General features: G+C 45.0%; 2 protein-coding genes across 2 annotated transcripts in view; both read right to left on the bottom strand.

The window, feature by feature from the left end:
• The window catches only part of LOC118373220 (membrane-associated guanylate kinase, WW and PDZ domain-containing protein 2-like), a 132105-nt gene that overhangs the window by 67505 nt on the left and 44916 nt on the right, over positions 1–19684 (bottom strand). The window contains exon 6 of the mRNA XM_052505639.1: positions 8680–8711. Within this exon, the coding sequence (XP_052361599.1) occupies positions 8680–8711 (32 nt within the window). The remainder of the gene's footprint in view (positions 1–8679; positions 8712–19684) is intronic.
• On the bottom strand, positions 15624–17222 carry LOC127922058 (uncharacterized). Its single transcript, XM_052505638.1, has 2 exons — positions 16799–17222; positions 15624–16421 (listed from the first exon to the last, which is right to left on the bottom strand). The coding sequence occupies exons 1-2, from the start codon at positions 17220–17222 to the stop codon at positions 16300–16302; spliced, it is 546 nt and encodes a 181-aa protein (XP_052361598.1). The 3' UTR covers positions 15624–16299.

The following is a 19684-nucleotide window of genomic DNA, read 5'->3' on the forward strand; positions in this document are numbered from 1 at the left end:
TGTGCCAGTAGAAAACCGAAACAGGATATTTGATCTCTCAGCTTCGCTATCAAATCTAAACATTTCAAACATTTGATGAAGAATTCAAAAACCTAAGAAAGAAATTGAGGAACATATCCAACCAAAAACATAGAGACCTCGGAAATCTGAGCCTTCACTATGGTGAATCACTAAAACAATACAGAAATGTACAACGGAAAAAAAAGGAACATCAGTTCAACATAATTGAAGAATCCATAGACTCTAACCATTTCTGGGAAAATTGGAAACACTAAGCAAACAACACTAAGAGTTATCCATCCAAAACTGAGATTTGTGGATAAACAACTTCTCCAATCTTTTTGGCCCTATAACAAAGAACAAAGAGCAAAAACATATACAAGATCAAATACAAATCTTAGAAACAACTATTAACTTCTTAGAGATAGGGAGCAGCATTTCCACTTTTTGAAAAATAGCATGCACAACTTCAACTTCATGCTACTTATACCAGGAATATATTATATGTATATGATTAGTAGGTGTGGATAGAAAACACTCTGAAGTTTCTGAAACTGGTTCAATCATGTATGTGACTATAGCAGAACTTATGTAGCAGGCAAAAACCTAAGGAAAAACTGTTCAGAATATATATCTTTTTTCCTCTGACAGTTCCCTCGGTTGTCTTGCCAAGGGAAATTAGATAGAGCCCATTTTACAGTTCCTACGACTTCCACAGGATGTCACCAATCTTTGGAATAAGGTTGAAGTTAATCATTGGTGAAACGAAGAAGAGGCACTTCCTGGAACAACGTTACACTGTTGATAGTTACGCAAGAGGGAAAAAGGGGCATGTTTTGTTTACTTTCTCTATCGAATACAGTTTGCCCCGTCTACAATTTGATCGATTATTAACATTTAAAAATACCTAAAGTTGTATTACAAAAGTAGTTTGAAATATATAGGCAACTTTTGAAATGTTTTGTAGTGACGTGTTTTGGAAAGCAGTTTTTATCCGGATCAAACCTGCTTTATAAATCGACATTTTGGGTATACATGGACGGAATTAATCGAAAAAAATGGACCAATTGTGATGTTTATGGGACATATTGGAGTGCCAACAAAGAAGCTTGTCAAAGGTAATGCATGTTTTATATTTTATTTCAGCGTTTTGTGTAGGGCCGGCTACGCTAATTATTTTGTTTACAACTCGTTCAGGTGGTTCAGGGTGGGTGCATGCTATCAGATAATAGCTTTTTGCAGGGCTCGGGCAGTGCTCCTCCTGCTCCTGTTCTCTATTCCATTTGCACAACAGCATGTGAAATTTATTGTCAATCAGTGTTGCTTCCTAAGTGGACAGTTTGATTTTACAGAAGTGTGATTGACTTGGAGTTACATTGTGTTGTTTAAGTGTTCCCGTTTTTTTGTTGAGCAGTGTATATATACACACACAGACATAGGTTATGGTCGTTCTCATACAAACAAACAGACCCTCACTCACAATGCTAACGTGTATTTTACCCATTTCATTACATCTTTATATATTGCAAAAAAAATGCAAATAATATTTTATATTAATTTCAAACAAAGGCATTAGCATGAGAGCAACTTACCAGTCCTAAACAATGTCCTCTCCATTCAAAAAATATGCCTCAGTTTCAGAGACTTCAAAATGGAGTCTTCAAAAAGCAGATCTGTCTCACTTCCCTCTAAAATTGTTTCTACATTCGTATATCTAGTCTTATAATTAGCTTTCCTTGACTTATTCACCATGATGTTGGATAAATAAACAGCTGAAGATGCAAGTCACCGAAATACTGCTGTGCGTAATAAGCGTCGCTCCTTCACGGTTGAATTGGCAATGGCGAAAGAATGGTCCTTACGCCAGCGTTCAATGGAAAGGTTTGACTTACAACAAAGAACCATGGGATATTGCCGTTTACCTCTGCTCATTGACTATCTACCCAGTTAGATTTCAAGACGATCAGGGGTCATTGGGTTAAAATACAGTCAATCAACGAGACAGTGGTCATATAATTGGTGCACAATGGGCTCGTCACTTGTGGTCTTCCAATCGTTTTTTCCAGGTCAATACGTCCCTCAAAATGACCCATCAAGTTTGGTTGTGTTACAAGCAAACAGTTGATTGCTAGGAAACCAAACATGACTGGTTAAAGTCTGTCTATTTTACGTTGGATGTTACGTCGAAAATTGAATGACACGAAATTCAACGAGATAAGCGTTCACAAAATGTTTTGTGTTAGGCTATAAAAAATGGATTTAACCGAAAAAAAAGACCATTCATTGTGTAACAAAGAGCCTTGGGATTGCAACCAGAGTAAGATCTTCAAAGGTAAACAATTTATTTCAATGCAATCTGTGATTTTGTTTCGCAAGTGCTGGCTGAATAAGTAGTTTGATATGGGGGTCTGTGCTCAGATAATCGCAGCGTATTATTTCAAAATAAATACTTTTTTAAATCTGACAACACAGTTGGATTAGCAAGATTCTAGGCTTTCGAACTATGTGAGACACTTGTATTTTCATGAATGTTTAATATGACTATTTATGTAGCGATCACCGTATGCTGTTGAATTTAATCCCGCTAACGGGTTCGGTACGAAGAGAGGTTAAAAATACACAAATTCCAAATGGCTAGAATTAAACTCTATAATTAAACTCTCTGGCATCTTTCCCAATATTTGGAAAAAAAGACTGATCACCTCAATCCACATTAGTGGAGACAAATTGGACCCCAATAACAGGGATATGTGTCAACAGAAGCCTTGGGAAAATCCCCTGCATTATCATTAATAGCAGACTCGCCAATTTCCTCAGTGAAAACAATGCACTGTACTGAGCAAATGTAAAATTGGCTTTTTACAAAATGACCGTACGAAAAACCACATTTTCACCCTAATTGACAAAGCAACAAACCAAAACCAAGGCAAAGTGTTTTTATGCTTTGTTGATTTCAAAAAAGCTTTTGACTCAATTTGGCATGAGGGTCTGCTATACACATTGATGGAAAGTGGTGTTGGGGGAAAACATACAACATAAAATCCATGTACACAAACAACAAGTGTGCAGTTCAAATTTGCAAAAAACACACATTTCTTTCCACAGTTATGTGGGGTGAGACAGGGATGAAGCTTAAGCCCCACCCTCTTCAACATACATATAAACAAATTGGCGAGGGCACTAGAACAGTCTACAGCACCCAGCCCCACAGTACTAGAATCTGAAGTCAAAATGTCTACTGTTTGCTGACAATCTGGTGCTTCTGTACCCAACCTAGGAGGGCCTACAGCAGCACCTAGATCTTCTGCACAGATTGTGTCAGACCTGGGCCCTGACAGTTCGGGTTCGTGCAGTGGGTGAGATCTTCGTGGACTATACTCAGCCTTGTCTCAGTGTAGTAAATTGTTGGTTTGTGGATATCCCTCTCGTGGTATAGGGGCTGTGCTTTGGCAAATTGCGTGAGGTCATATCCTGACTGGTTGGCCCTGTCCCAGGGTATCATTGGATTGGGCCACAGTGTCTCCTGACCCCTCCTGTCTCAGCCTCCAGTGTCTATGCTGCAATAGTTTGTAGTTTATCTGGTGTAATTCTCCTGTCTTATCTGGAGTCATTTGTGAATTTAAGTATGCTCCCTCTAATTCTCTCTGCTCGGCTATGAAAAGCCAAATTACATTTACTCCTGAGGTGTTGACCTGTTGCAACCTCTGTTGCACTTTCTACTACCAATGTGATTATTGTTATTTGATCCTGCTGGTCATCTATGAATGTTTGAACATAGCCATGTACTGTTATAATCTCCACCTGGCACAGCCAGAAGAGGACTGGCCAACCCTCAGAGCCTGGTTCCTTTGTAGGTTTCTTCCTAGGTTCCTGCCTTTCTAGGGAGTTTTTCCTAGCCATTGTGCTTCTACATCTGCATTGCTTGCAATTTGGGGTTTTAGGCTGGGTTTCTGTATAGCACTTTGTGACATTGGATTATGTAAAAATGGCTTTATAAATAGAGTTGAAGTCAGAAGTTGACATAAACTTAGGTTAGAGTCATTAAAACTTGTTTTTCAACCACGCCAAAAATTTCTTGTTAACAAACTATAGTTTTGGCAAGTCGGTTAGGACATCTACTTTGTGCATTACCCCAAGAATTTACAGACAGATTATTTCACTTATGTATCACAATTCCAGTGGGTCAGAAGTTTACATACAATTAGTAGACTGTGCCTTTAAACAGCTTGGAAAATTCCAGAAAATTATGTCATGGATTTAGAAGCTTCTGATAGGCTAATTGACATCATTTTAGTGAATTGGAGGTGTACCTGTGGATGTATTTCAAGGCTACCTTCAAACTCAGCGCCTCTTTGCTTGACATCATGGGAAAATCAAAATAAATCAGCGAAGACCAAAGACAAAAAAAATGGTAGACCTCCACAAGTCTGGTTCATCCTCGGGAGCAATTTCCAAATGCCTGAAGGTACCATGTTCATCTGTACAAACAATAGTACGAATGTATAAACACCATGGGACCACGCAGCCGTTATACCGCTCAGGAAAGAGACGGTCTCCTAGATATTAATTTTTTTTTTTTTGCGAAAAGTGCAAATCAATCCCAGAACAACAGCAAAGGACCTTGTGAAGATGCTGGAGGAAACAGGTACAAAAGTATCTATATCCACAGTGAAACGAGTCCAATATCAACATAACCTGAAAGCCCGCTCAGTAAGGAAGAAGCCACTGCTCCAAAACTGGCATAAAAAAGCCAGACTACGGTTTGCAACTGCACATGCGGACAAAGATCGTACTTTTTCGTGAAATGTCTTTTGATCTGATGAAACAAAAATAGAACTGTTTGGCCATAACGTCCATTATTATGTTTGGAGGAAAAAGGAGTTGACTTGCAAACCGAAGGACACCATCCCAACCGTGAAGCACAGGGGTGGCAGCATCATGTTTTGGGGGTGATTTGCTGCAGGAAGGAATGGTGCACTTCACAAAATAGATGGCATCATGAGGGAAGGAAAAATATGCGGATATATTGAAGCAAAATCTTAAGATATCAGTCAGGAAGTTAAAACTTCTTAGCTGCAATCCCATTAACGGGATATGACAACAGCCAGTGAAAGTGCAGGGCGCCAAATTCAAAACAACAGTAATCTCATAATTAAAATTCCTCAAACATACATTAGGCTTTACGGCGAAAGCACCACAAACGATGATGTTAGGTCACCACCAAGCCACAGAAAAACAGTCTCAAAAAGCACAAATAGAGATAAAATGAATCACTAACCTTTGATGATCTTCATCAGATGACACTCATAGGACTTCATGTTACACAATACATGTATGTTTTGTTGATAAAGTAAAAAAATCTGAATTTACAATGCAGCATTACGTTCACTAGTTCCAAAAACATACAGTGATTTTGCATAGCCACATCGATTCAACAGAAATACTCATCATAAATGTAGATGATAATACAAGTTATACACATGGAATTATAGATATACCTCTCCTTAATGCAACCGGTGTGTCAGATTTTTAAAAAACTTGACGGAAAAAGCAAGCCATGCAATAATCTGAGACGGCGCTCAGAAAATGTATCAAATTAGCGGCCATGTTGGAGTCAACAGATACCAGAATTGACATGATAAATATTCCCTTACCTTTGATGATCTTCATCAGAATGCACTCCCAGGAATCGCAGTTCCAGAATAAATGCTTGATTTGTTCGATAATGTCCGTTATTTATGTCCAACTAGTTCCAAAAACATACAGTGATTTTGCATAGCCACATCGATTCAACAGAAATACTCATCATAAATGTAGATGATAATACAAGTTATACACATGGAATTATAGATATACCTCTCCTTAATGCAACCGGTGTGTCAGATTTTTAAAAAACTTGACGGAAAAAGCAAGCCATGCAATAATCTGAGACGGCGCTCAGAAAATGTATCAAATTAGCGGCCATGTTGGAGTCAACAGATACCAGAATTGACATGATAAATATTCCCTTACCTTTGATGATCTTCATCAGAATGCACTCCCAGGAATCGCAGTTCCAGAATACATGCTTGATTTGTTCGATAATGTCGATAATGTTATTTATGTCCAAGTAGTTGCTTTTGTTAGCGTTAGGTACACATATCGTTTGGACAAAAACTTTGGACAAAAACTTCAAAAAGTTATATTACAGATCAAAGAAACATTTCAAACTAATTATAGAATCAATCATTAGGATCTTTTTATCATAAATCTTCAATAAAGTTCCAACCGGAGAATTCCTTTGTGTCTACAGAAGCAAGTCGATATCATGTGGAATGCGTGTGACCAGGAAATGGCTCTCTGCCAGTAAGCTGACAGCTCTTATTCAGTCCCACAACACAGCAGAAGCCTCATTCAAGTTTCTAAAGACGGTTGACATCTAGTGGAAGCCCTAGGAAGTGCAACTTCATTCATATCCCAATGTGAATTCAATAGGGGTTGAATGAAAATATACCAACCTCAGATTTCTCACTTCCTGTTTGGATTTCTTCTCAGGTTTTTGCCTGCCACATGGGTTCTGTTATACTCACATACATCATTCAAACAGTTTTAGAAACTTCATAGTGTTTTCTATCCAATACTAATAATAATATGCATATATTAGCAACTGAGACTGAGGAGCAGGGCACCTCTGGGCACCTTTCATCCAAGCTACTCAATACTGCCCCTGCAGCCATAAGAAGTTAAAGCTTGGTTGCAAATGGGTCTTCCAAATGGACAATGACCTTAAGCATACTTCCAAAGTCGTGGCAACATTGCTTAAGGACAACAAAGTCAAGGTATTGGAGTGGCCATCACAAAGCCCTGACCTCAATCATATCAAATATTTGTGGGCAGAACTGAAAAGCATGTGCGAGCAAGGAGGCCTACAAACCTGACTCAGTTACACCAGCTCTGTCAGGAGGAATGGGCCAAAATTCAACCAACTTATTGTGGGAAACTTGTGGAAGGCTACCCAAAACATTTGACCCAAGTTAAACAATTTAAAGGCAATAAAACCAAATACTAATTGAGTTTGTAAACTTCTGGCCGACTGGGAATGTGATGAAAGAAATAAAAGCTGAAATATATCATTCTCTCTCCTATTATTCTGACATTTCGCATTCTTAAAATAAAGTCGTGATCCTAACTGACCTAAGACAGGGAATTTTTACGAGGATTAAATGTCAGGAATTGTGAAAAACGGAGTTTAAATGTATTTGGCTGAGGTGTATGTAAAACTTCAGACTTCAACTGTACATTTGATTGATTGATTGACAGTAAATCTCAGTAAGACAAAAATAATTGTGTTCCAAAAAAGTTCCAGTTGACAGAACCACAAATTCTAGACACCCTTGCCCGAGAGCACACAAAAAACTATACATACCCTGGACTAAACATCAGCGCCACAGGTAACTTCCACAAAGCTGTGAACGATCTGAGATACAAGGCAAGAAGGGCCTTCTATGCCATCAAAAGGAACATATAATTCAACATACCAATTAGAATCAGTTATAGTTATCAGTTATAGTTATCCGTTATTAACATCACCCTTTATGGTTGTAAGGTCTGGGGTCTGCTCACCAACCAAGAATTCACAAAATGGGACAATCACCAAATTGAGACTGCATGCAGAATTCTGCAAAAATATCCAGTGTACAACATTCTACAACCAATTAAAAGGAAGTGATTCCCAAACCTTCCATAACAAAGGCTCTGCTCATAAACACAAACAGACCCCACAGAGCCCCAGGGCAGCAATACAATTATACCCAACCAAAGCATGGGAAAATAAAAAATATAATTCCTTGACACGTTGTAAAGAATCAACAAGAAAACTGAGCAAACTTAGAATGCTATTTGGCACTAAACAGAGAGTACACAGTGGCACAAAACCTGACCAATGTGACTGACCCAAACTTAAGGAAAGCGTTGACTTTGACTATGCACACTACCCACAAAATTAGTTGGAAACTGAGCTGCACTTCCTAACCTCCTGCCAAATCTATGTCCATATTAGAGACACATATTTCCTTCAGATATTTCTCAGATAGGGGATCCACAAACCCAATTTTGATAAACTCCCATATCTATTGGTTGAAACACCACAGTGTGCCATCACAGCAGCAAGATGTGTGACCTGTTGCCACAAGGAAAGGGCAACCAGTGAAGATCAAACACCACTACAAATACAACTCATATTTATGTTTAAATAGTTTCCCTTTTGTACTTTATTTATTTGCAAATAATAAGACCTTTGGAATGTCTTTATTATTTTTGAACTTTTGTGAGTGTAATGTATACTGTACATTTTTGTATTGTTTATTTAACGTTTGTATTTTATCTATTTCACTTGCTTTGGCAATGCAAACACATGTTTCCCATGCCAATAAAGCCCTTAAATTGAATTGAAATGAGAGAGAGAGACAGAGACAGGGGGAGAGAGATAGAGAAATAAAGAGAGAGCGAGACAGAGAGAGAGAGACATAAGAGACAGAGAGAGAGAGACAGAGAGAGAGAGAGACAGAGACAGAGACAGAGACATAGAGAGAGAGAGAGAGAGAGAGAGAGAGAGAGAGAGAGAGAGAGAGAGAGAGAGAGAAAAGATACAGACGGAGACAGAGACAGAGAGACACACACACACACATAGGGGTGTTTTACCTGTTTGGAGGTCTTCCATGGAGAGAGGTGACCTGCAGAGAAACAAACAGCAAATGCTAGTCCTTTGAGCAGACAGAGAAAAATAACTGTATGATAGGTTATCTTATCATTACAGCGGCAGAAGTAAAGAACAGTAGGGAAACCTTGTACAGGAGTAAGTAGGCTGTCGGTACAAAACAATAATTCCATATCACAATTTCTCTTGGAATCCATACATCGTAGGCTTTTGAGAAACCAAGGCTATTGAGTCTGCCGATAAGAATGTGGTGATTGACAGAATCAAAAGCCTTGGCCACGTTGGTGAAGACGGCTGCACAGTACTGTCTTTTGTCGATGGATGTTATGATATCGTTTAGGACCTTGAGCGTTTAGGACCTTGACCCATGACCAGCTCAGAAACCAGATTGCATAGTGGAGAGGATATGGTGGGATTCGAAATGATCAGTGATCTGTTCGTTAACTTGGCTTTCGGAGATTTTAGAAAGGCAGGGCAGAATGGATATATGTCTATAACAGTTTGGGTTTAGAGTGTCTCCCAACTTGAAGAGGGGGATGACCGTGGCAGCTTTCCAATCTTTGGGGATCCCAGAGGAAACAAAAGAGAGGTTGAACAGGCTGGTAAAGGGGTTGCAACAATTTCGGCAGATAATTTTAGAAAGAGAGGGTCCATATTGTCTAGCCCAGCTGATTTGTAGGGATCCAGATTATGCAGCTCTTTCAGAACAGCAGCTGTCTAGATTTGGTTAATGGAGAAATGGGGGGTGCTGAGGTGTTGGCCGGGATAGGTGGAAAGCATGGTGGAAAGCATGGAGTGCCGTAGAAAAATACATATTGAAATGATCGATTATCGTACATTTATCGGTGGTGACATTGTTTCCTAGCCTCAGTGCAGTGGGTAGCTGGCAGGGGGTGCTCTTATTCTCCATGGCCTTTACAATGTCCCAATGTCCCAAAACATTTTGGAATTGGTGCTTCCCTAACTGACTGAGAATATTGGGTCCTGACTCCCCTGAAAATGTGCATATCGCGGGGGCTATTTGATGCTAATGCAGAGCTCCACGGGAGGTTTTTGTGCTGGTCAAGGGCAGTCAAGTCTTGGGCGATCGAAGGGTTATATCTGTTCTTAGTTCTACATTTTTTTGAATGGGACATACTTATTTAAGATGGTGAGGAAAGCACTTTGAAAGAGAAACCAGGCGTCCTCTACTGACGGGATGAGGTCAATATCCTTCCAGGATACCCGGATACCTGATTAGAAAGGCCTGCTCGCTGAAGTGTTTAATTGAGCGTTTGACAGTGATGAGGGGTGGTTGTTTGACCGCGGACCCATCACGCACGCAGGCAATGAGGCAGTGATCATTGAGATCCTGGTTGAAGACAGCAGAGGTGTATTTAGATGGTTACGGATTAAGTGTAAATTCCTTAATAATTTGTGTGAGATTGAGGGCATCTAGCTTAGATTGTAGGACAGCCAGGGTTTTAAGCATATCCCAGTTTAGGTCACCTAACAGTACGAACTCTGAAGATAGATGGGGGGCAATGCATTCACATATGGTGTCCAGGGCACAGCTGGGGGCTGGAAGGGGTCTATAACAAGCGGCAGCGGTGAGAGACTTGTTTCTGGAAAGTTGGATTTTTAAAAGTAGAAGCTCGAATTGTTTGGGCACAGACCTGGATAGTATGATAGAACTGCAGGCTCTCTCTGCAGTAGATTGCAACTCTGCCCGGTTTGGCAGTTCTATCTTTTTGGAAGCTGTTATAGTTAGGGATGGAATTTTGATGTAGTCCATTCCTGATAAACCAGGGAGATGACAATGGAAATCATGCAGTTATATTTTTGTGAGACTACTATTTTTGTGAGAATCCATCCCCAATCTATATATCCCCAATCTATAAAAACAGGGCTAAGTAGACTACTGTACCCATTGGAATGAACCACAAAGTCAGGATTGTAGTTTACATAGGTGGTTCTCAAATCTTTGAAGTGTCGAAAATGTACACTATACCCAGTTGTTTATGAATAATAACATATTGTTCATGAACCATTCTGTTGTGAATTTGTGAATTAGGGGAGAAGGATTGCAGCTGCGATCAGCTCAGGGTCTTGAAACATATGGCTGAAGCGTTTCTTAAGTCCAAATTGTAGCACATCCACCAGAGGCTCACATTACTTCAGGGACAACTTGATTCAGTTAAGTTTTGTTATCAGCAAGTTGATAGTTGGAAGAAAAAAAAGCTCTCAAGAAGTTGTCTTTTGTAGTTGTCTGTTGTAGTTCTTACAATCTTACCCTGGATTTCGAACTCAGAATAGATGTAATTTAGGGCACCTGCCAGCACATCAAAGGTGTGCAAGCTTCTGCCAGACTGTCAGGGTCTAGCCAATGGGCTGTAACACCAATTAAGCTCCGTCTTCTTGCAGACCAGCAGTCGGTGGTGGTGGCGAAGTGGTCACCACTTCTCATGGCCTCAGTCACCTTCTTCTTCATTTCATTTGAGGCTTCATCTATCCTGGAGCGCAGTGTCGGCAATGATATGATCTGTGAGTTATGCTCAAGCCTGGACAAACCCTCTGAACGGTTCTTGTTCTACAACAGTGAATTTGTTTGACAGTGATGAGGGGTGGTCGTTTGACCGCAGACCCATTACAGATGCAGGCAGTGATTGCTGAGATTGGTTGAAGACAGCAGAGGTGTATTTGGAGGGCAAGTTGGTCAGGAGGATATCTATGAGGATGCAAGTGGCAATGGTGGGAGACTTGTTTCTGGAAAGTTGGATTTTTAAAAGTAGAAGCTTGAATTGTTTGGGTACAGACCTGGATAGTAAGGCAGAACTCTGCAGGCAATATCTGCAGTAGATTGCAACTCCGCCCCCTTTGGCAATTCTATCTTGTTGGAAAATGTTATAGTTAGGGATGGAAATTTCAGGGTTTTTGGTGGTATTCCTAAACCAGGATTCAGAGACGGCTAGGACATTCGGGTTGGCAGAGTGTGCTAAAGTAGTGAATAAAACAAACTTAGGGAGAAGGCTTCTAATGTTAATATGCATGAAACCAAGGCTTTTACGGTTATAGACGTCAAGAAATGAGAGCACCTGGGGAATAGGAGTGGAGCTAGGCACTGCAGGGCCTGGATTAACCTCTACATCACCAGAGGAAGAGAGGAGGAGTAGGATAAGGGTACGGCTAAGGCTATAAGAACTGGTTGTCTAGTACGTTCGGAACAGAGAGTAAAAGGAGCAGGTTTCTGGGCACGGTAGAATAGATTCAAGGCATAATGTCCAGACAATGGTATGGTAGGATGTGAATACAGTGGAGGTAAACCTAGGCATTGAGTGATGATGAGAGAGATATTGTCTCTAGAAACATAATTTAAACCAGGTGATGTCACCGCATGTGTGGGAGGTGGAACTAAAGTGTTAGCTAAGGCATATTGAGCAGGGCTACAGGCTATACAGTGAATTAAGACAATAATCACTAACCAGAACAGTAATGGACAGGGCATATTGACATTAGGGAGAGGCATGCATAGCCAAGTTATCATAAGGGTCCAGTGATTAGTTAGGCTGGCTAGAGACACGGCGATTCAGACAGCTAGCGGGCCGGGGCTAGCAAGCTAGCAAATTAGAGGGACGTCACATCGGAAGAAGTCTTATAGCTAAGGTGTATGTAAACTTCCGGCTTCAACTGTAATCATCACCTTAGAAAGCACTGTCCATTTCGTTGTGTTTTGCGTTGAAACAACATCCACAACGACCATGTTTTCCACTCAGGGTGTCAAACTCATTCCATGGAGGGCCAGGTTTTTGTTTTTTCCTTTCAATTAAGTCCTAGACAACCAGATGTGGGGAGTTCCTTACTAATTTGTGACCTTAATTAATCAATCAAGTACAAGGGAGGAGTGAAAACCCGCAGACACTCGGCCTTCCTTTGAATGAGTTTGACACCTGTGGGTTATAGAGACAAATAGAGCTCTGAGTACCAGTCCATTAGCGACTGGAAGGTCGTTTCGCAGGTTAGGTACAACCAACACATGTCCAGAGTACATAACAGGAGATTACCTTGACTCAAAGGTCACGTGGAATTTGACTGCGGTCATGACTCACGACTGCCGGTGTGGCGGTAATATGCAACAGCCCTATGATTAATAATGAATAAATTATGAATAAACAATTTCATCATGTATTAATACTTTGTAAATTCTTTATTACATGGCTATTATAAAGTGCTACCCTATGCTGTTTAGTGCACTACTTATGACCAGGACCCACAGGGCTTTGAATGAATGGAATTCTGATTGTTTACAGTTTCCATGGTCAATTATTTGTTTCATGTTCATTCTTGGGCTAGCCTACTGGCATGGGAGAGATCGCATTTGTAAAATGATCAGTAGCGATCCGTCATTCAGGGCTGAGCCCCACCTGTTTCGCTAAAATAAAAATAAATAAAATACAAATGATTTCATATAATTATTATTATAATATACACTACCGATCAAAAACCCTTTTGCAATTATGTTAGCACAGCTGAAAACTGTTTTCTCTTCATTGTTGAGTCGCCTCTTCACTGTTGACGTTGAGACTGGTGGTTTGCGGGTACTATTTAATGAAGCTGCCAGAGGCGTCTGTTTCTCAAACTAGACACTAATGTACTAGTCCTCTTGCTCAGTTGTACACCGGGGCCTCCCACTCCTCTTTCTATTCTGGTTAGGGCCAGTTTGCGCTGGTCTGTGAAGGGAGTAGTACACAGCGTTGTACGAGATCTTCAGTTTCTTGGCAATTTCTCGCAAGGAATTGCCTTCATTTCTCAGAACAAGAATAGACTGACAAGGTTCAGAAGAAAGTTGTTTGTTTCTGGACATTTTGAGCCTGTAATCGAACCCTCAAATGCTGATGCTCCAGATACTCAACTAGTCTAAAGAAGGCCAGTTTTATTGCTTCTTTAATCAGAACAACAGTTTTCAGCTGTGCTAACATAATTGCAAAAGGGTTTTCTAATGATCAATTAGCCTTTTAAAATTATAAACTTGGATTAGCTAACACAACGTGCCATTGGAACACAGGAGTGATGGTTGCTGATAATGGGCCTCTGTACACCTATGTGGATATTCCACTAAAAATCATCCGTTTCCAGCTACAATAGTCATTTGCGCGTTAGAGGTGAGGACACCTGTCACGCCCTGGTCGAAGTATTTTGTGTTTATCTTCATGTTTGGGTCAGGGTGTGGCATGGGGTTTTTGTATTGTGGTGTGTTTTGTCTTGGGGTTTTGGTATGTATTGGGATTGTAGCTAGTGGGGTGATCTAGCAAAGTCTATGGCTGTCTGGAGTGGTTCTCAATCAGAGGCAGGTGTTTATCGTTGTCTCTGATTGGGAACCATATTTAGGCAGCCATATTCTTTGGTTGTTTTGTGGGTGATTGTCCCTAGTGTCCTTTTTTCTGTTGTGTGTTACTTAGCACCAGTGTTAAGCTGTTTCGGTTTTCATATTACGTTTATTGTTTTTGTATTTGATTCGTGTTTACTTTGTCTCATTAAACATGGATCGCAACAGCCACGTCGCATTTTGGTCCGACTCTCCTTCACACCTAGAAAAACGTTACAACACCTACACAATGCTAATGAATAGCTGCAGTCAGTATTGCCTCCTAAACAAGTTCTCCCCCCACACAGCTACTATATCAAGTCTTGGGTCAGTGCGACATGGCAGTGGAACCTCACAGAGTAGCCTGCTGAGTCCTGAGCCCTCCTGCCCCTCCCATGGCAGTGTGATATGCATTCTCATTGGTGAAGGAGGCTGTCTGTGGTCTCCAGTTGGCTTGATGCTAAACAGACTGTCAGGGGACGTAGATGTGAACATGATCGGAGCGCAGTGGACACTGGCGACATGCCAACACTGGGGTAGTCAAAAAAAGGAACACATACACAAGTGTAAGTGTGTGCGTTTGGTGTGTCAGGATGATATTCTCTTTAGGGACATTGCCCTGAGCTGTGTGATGTAGGGGGGACAACGGGTGGGATAGGGGATGTGTGTGTGTGTGTGTGTGTGTGTGTGTGTGTGCAGCAGGGTCAGAGTGTACAGGCACCCATCAATCACACCAGTGATACTATACTATTCAATGTCCATCCATGGCTGAGGATGTCAGGAGATGAAGTGGAAACCGGCACTAGGGGGAACAGTGAGGACTGTTGCATTCAAGTAGGTTTCAGTTTTGCTAGCTGGATGGGGATGGTGGATGGGCTAAGCATCTGCCTCACACTCATAGGTTGCAAGTTCAAATCCAGTATTAGAAAGTTATTTTTGTTTTAAGCCTATCCCAAACCTTAACCCTTACCTTAAGCACCCTAACTCTGATTTCAGGGTCAATACCTAAACTTAACCCTAACCTTAATTTGGAGTTAATGCCTAAACTTAACCTTAAACACTACGAAATATGAGTTTACTGTCACGCCTTGGTCAATATGTTTTTTTGTTTTCGTTATATATTTTGGTCAGGCCAGGGTGTGACATGGGTTTATGTGTTGGGTTCGTATTGGGATTGTGTATGATTAGGGGTGTGTCTAGTTAGGCTTGGCTGCCTGAGGCGGTTCTCAATTGGAGTGAGGTGATTCTCGTTGTCTCGGATTGGGAACCGTATTTAGGTAGCCTGAGTTCACTTTGTATTTGTGGGTGATTGTTCCTGTCTCTGTGTTGTAGTCACCAGATAGGCTGTAATTAGTTTCACGTTCCGTTCTGTTGTTTTTGTATTTAGATTCAGTTATTTCATGTACCGCGATTCTATCATTAAAGTCATGAATAACCTACACGTGTAATGAATTTCCTCCTCTTCTTCCGAAGAGGAGAGGCGAAACGGATCAGAGGACCAATACGCGGCGTGGTAATTGTCCATGGTACTTTTTAATACGTAAAGGTACACATGAACAAACTAACAAAAACAAGAAATGAGAAAACTCAAAACAGTCCTATCTGGTGAACACACAGAGACAGGAACAATCACCCACAAACACACAGTGAAACCCAGGCCACCTAAGTATGATTCTCAATCAGAGACAACTAATGACACCTGCCTCTGATTGAGAACCATACTAGGCCGAAACATAGAAATTCCCAAAACCTAGACAAACAAACATAGACTGCCCACCCAACTCACGCCCTGACCATACTAACTAAATACAAAACACAGAAAATAAAGGTCAGAACGTGACAGTACCCCCCCCCCCAAAGGTGCGGACTCCGGCCGCAAAACCTTGACCTATAGGGGAGGGTCTGGGTGGGCGTCTGTCCGCGGTGGCGGTTCTGGCGCGGGACGCGGACCCCACTTCACCATTGTCTTAGTCCGCTTTATTGTCCGCCTCCGTGGCTTTCTCACCATGGCAACCCCTCTCAATGACCCCACTGGACAGAGGGGCAGCTCGGGACAGAGGGGCAGAAGCTCTGGACAGAGGGGCAGGGGCTCTGGCGCCTCTGGGCTGAGGGGCTCTGGCGCCTCTGGGCTGAGGGGCTCTGGCGCCTCTGGGCTGAGGGGCTCTGGCGCCTCTGGGCTGAGGGGCTCTGGCGCCTCTGGGCTGAGGGGCTCTGGCGCCTCTGGGCTGAGGGGCTCCGGCAGCGGCGCCGGACAGGCGGGAGGCTACGGCAGCGGCGCCGGACAGGCGGGAGGCTCCGGCAGCGGCGCCGGACAGGCGGGAGGCTCCGGCAGTGGCGCCGGACAGGCGGGACGCTCCGGCAGCGGCGCCGGACAGGCGGGAGCACCTGCAGGGAGGAGACAGAGAGACAGCCTGGTGCGTGGAGCTGCCACAGGAGGCAGCGGCGCCGGACAGGCGGGACGCTCCAGCAGCGGCGCCGGACAGGCGGGAGGCTCCGGCAGCGGCGCCGGACAGGCGGGAGGCCCGGCAGCGGCGCCGGACAGGCGGGAGGCTCCGGCAGCGGCGCCGGACAGGCGGGAGGCTCCGGCAGTGGCGCCGGACAGGCGGGACGCTCCGGCAGCGGCGCCGGACAGGCGGGAGGCTCCGGCAGCGGCGCCGGACAGGCGGGACGCTCCGGCAGCGGCGCAGGACAGGCGGGACGCTCCGGCAGCGGCGCCGGACAGGCGGGACGCTCCGGCAGCGGCGCCGGACAGGCGGGAGCACCTGCAGGGAGGAGACTGAGAGACAGCCTGGTGCGTGGGGCTGCCACAGGAACCACCAGGCTGGGGAGACCTTCAGGAGGCTTGGTGTTAGGAGGAGCCTGAAAGACCGGGCTGTGAGGGAGCACTGGAGCTCTGGTGCGCAACCTTGGCACCACTTCCCCAGGCTGGACAACTACTCTAGCCCGGACCCTCCAGAGTGCAGGCACAGGTTGAACCGGGCTGTGGGTAAGCACGGGAGATCTAGTGCTTACTACACGCACCTCTCCCCTAGGCTCCACTCCCACAGTTGCCCGGTACGAGCGGAGCGCAGGCAGAGGACGCACTGCACCCTCCCAGCGCCCCGGAGACACAGCACGCAGAGCCGGCGCAGGATAACCTGGACCAAGACTGCGTACCGGCGACCAGACCCGCTGAGCAGGCACCATACGCCCTGGCTCAATGCCCACACTCGCATGTCACTCTCGGGGGGCTGCCCTATAGCGCACCGGGCTATGGACACGCACTGGCGACACCGTGCGCTTAACCGCATAACACGGTGCCTGACCAGTAATGCGCTGCTTATCATGAACACGAGGAGTGAGCTCAGGTCTGCTACCTGGCTTAGTACCACACCTCGTGTGCCCCCCCCCCCAAAAAAATTTGGGGCTGCCTCTCGTACCTGTCGCACTGCCGTGCTGGCTCCTCATATTGCCGCCGCTCAGCTTTCGCTGCCTCCAGCTCTGCTTTGGGGCTGCGATTTTCCCCAGCCCGTGCCCAGGGTCCCTCTCCGTTCAGTATCTCCTCCCATGTCCAGGAGTCCTGTGATGGTGGCCTCTGTTGTTGATGCTGCTGCTGCTGTCGTCGCTGTCCTTTACCAAGCCGCTTGGTCCGATTTTGGTGGGTGATTCTGTCATGAATTTCCTCCTCTTCTTCCGAAGAGGAGAGGCGAAACGGATCAGAGGACCAATACGCGGCGTGGTAATTGTCCATGGTACTTTTTAATACGTAAAGGTACACATGAACAAACTAACAAAAACAAGAAATGAGAAAACTCAAAACAGTCCTATCTGGTGAACACACAGAGACAGGAACAATCACCCAGAAACACACAGTGAAACCCAGGCCACCTAAGTATGATTCTCAATCAGAGACAACTAATGACACCTGCCTCTGATTGAGAACCATACTAGGCCGAAACATAGAAATTCCCAAAACCTAGACAAACAAACATAGACTGCCCACCCAACTCACGCCCTGACCATACTAACTAAATACAAAACACAGAAAATAAAGGTCAGAAAGTGACAACACGCTGCATTTCGGTCTGACTCTCTTCTTTCAACAGACGAACGACGTTACAGAATCACCCACCTCTCACGGACCGAGCAGCGTGTAACTGGCAACGACATAGATAACTGGCAGGAGCTAAAGGAGGACGTTATGGAAGGTAAAGGCATGGAGTATACGACGTGGGAAGAAATCGACAGGTGGGCGGCCGACCCAGAGAGAGTGCAGGCGCCCGCCTGGGATTTGCTTCAGCAGTGCGAAGAGGGCTACAGGCTAACTGAGTCAAAAAGGAAAACACGGCGACGCAGAGCGAAAACCGAAAGTAACCCCCAATTATTTATTGGGGGAGGGCGCAGAGAGAGAGTGGCTGAGTCAGGGTTCAGACCTAAGCCAACTCTCCCTGTTAATCGTGAAGAGCAGTTGCAGTGGGAGAGGCTGCACCACTTGGAGAATTGGACATGGGAGGAGGAATTAGACGGAAAAGGACCCTGGGCGCAGCCGGGAGAATATCGCCGTCCTAAGGAAGAAATAAATGCGGCTAAAGCGGAGAGGCGCTGGTATGAGGAGGCAGCATGGCGACGCGGTTGGAAGCCGGAAAAGCAGCCCCAAAAAATTATTGGGGGGGGCTAGAAGGGAGAATAGTTATGCCAGACCTGCGCAAACTCCCTGTGCTCACTGTTGGGCAAGAGAGACCGGGCAGGCACCGTGTTATGCTATGGAGCGCACGGTGTTTCCAGTGCGGGTGCATAGCCCGGTGCGGCACATACCATCCCTTCCTATTGGCCGGGCTAGAGTGGGCATCGAGCCAGGTAAGCTTGGGCAGGCTCGGTGCTCAAGAGCTCCAGTGCGCCTGCACGGTCCGGTCTATCCAGAGCCACCTCCACACACCAGTCCTCCGGTAGCAGCTCCCCGCACCAGGCTTCCTGTGCGTGTCCTCGATCCAGTACCACCAGTTCCAGCACCACGCACCAGGCCTCCAGTACGCCTCGCCTGTTCAGCGCAGCCAGCGCTTTTCTCCTCTCCTGAGCTGTCGGAGTCTCCCGCCTGTTTAGCGCAGCCAGAGCCTTTCTCCTCTCCTGCGCTGCCGGAGTCTCCCGTCTGCCCAGCGCCGCCAGTGCTCCCAGTCTGCCCAGCGCCGCCAGTGCTCGCAGTCTGCCCAGCGCCGCCAGTGCTCCCAGTCTGCCCAGCGCCGCCAGTGCTCCCAGTCTGCCCAGCGCCGCCAGTGCTTCCAGATCTGCCCGACAACCAGTCTCTTCCAGATCTGCCAGACAACCAGTCTCTTCCAGATCTGCCAGACAACCAGTCTCTTCCAGATCTGCCAGACAACCAGTCTCTTCCAGTTCCGCCAGCCAGCCAGGATTTACCGGAGCCTACTACCTGCCTGAGCTTCCTCTCAGTACTGGGCTTCCTCTCGGTACCGGGCTTCCCCTCGGTCCCGAGCTGCCCCTCGGTCCCGAGCTGCCCCTCGGTCCCGAGCTGCCCCTCGGTCCCGAGCTGCCCCTCGGTCCCGAGCTGCCCCTCTGTCCCGAGCTGCCCCTCTGTCCCGGGCTGCCCCTCTGTCCCGGGCTGCCCCTCTGTCCCGGGCTGCCCCTCTGTCCCGGGCTGCCCCTCTGTCCCGGGC

This window comes from Oncorhynchus keta, unplaced genomic scaffold (assembly GCF_023373465.1).
Source record: "Oncorhynchus keta strain PuntledgeMale-10-30-2019 unplaced genomic scaffold, Oket_V2 Un_contig_244_pilon_pilon, whole genome shotgun sequence".
Classification (NCBI taxonomy): Eukaryota; Metazoa; Chordata; class Actinopteri; order Salmoniformes; family Salmonidae; genus Oncorhynchus; species Oncorhynchus keta.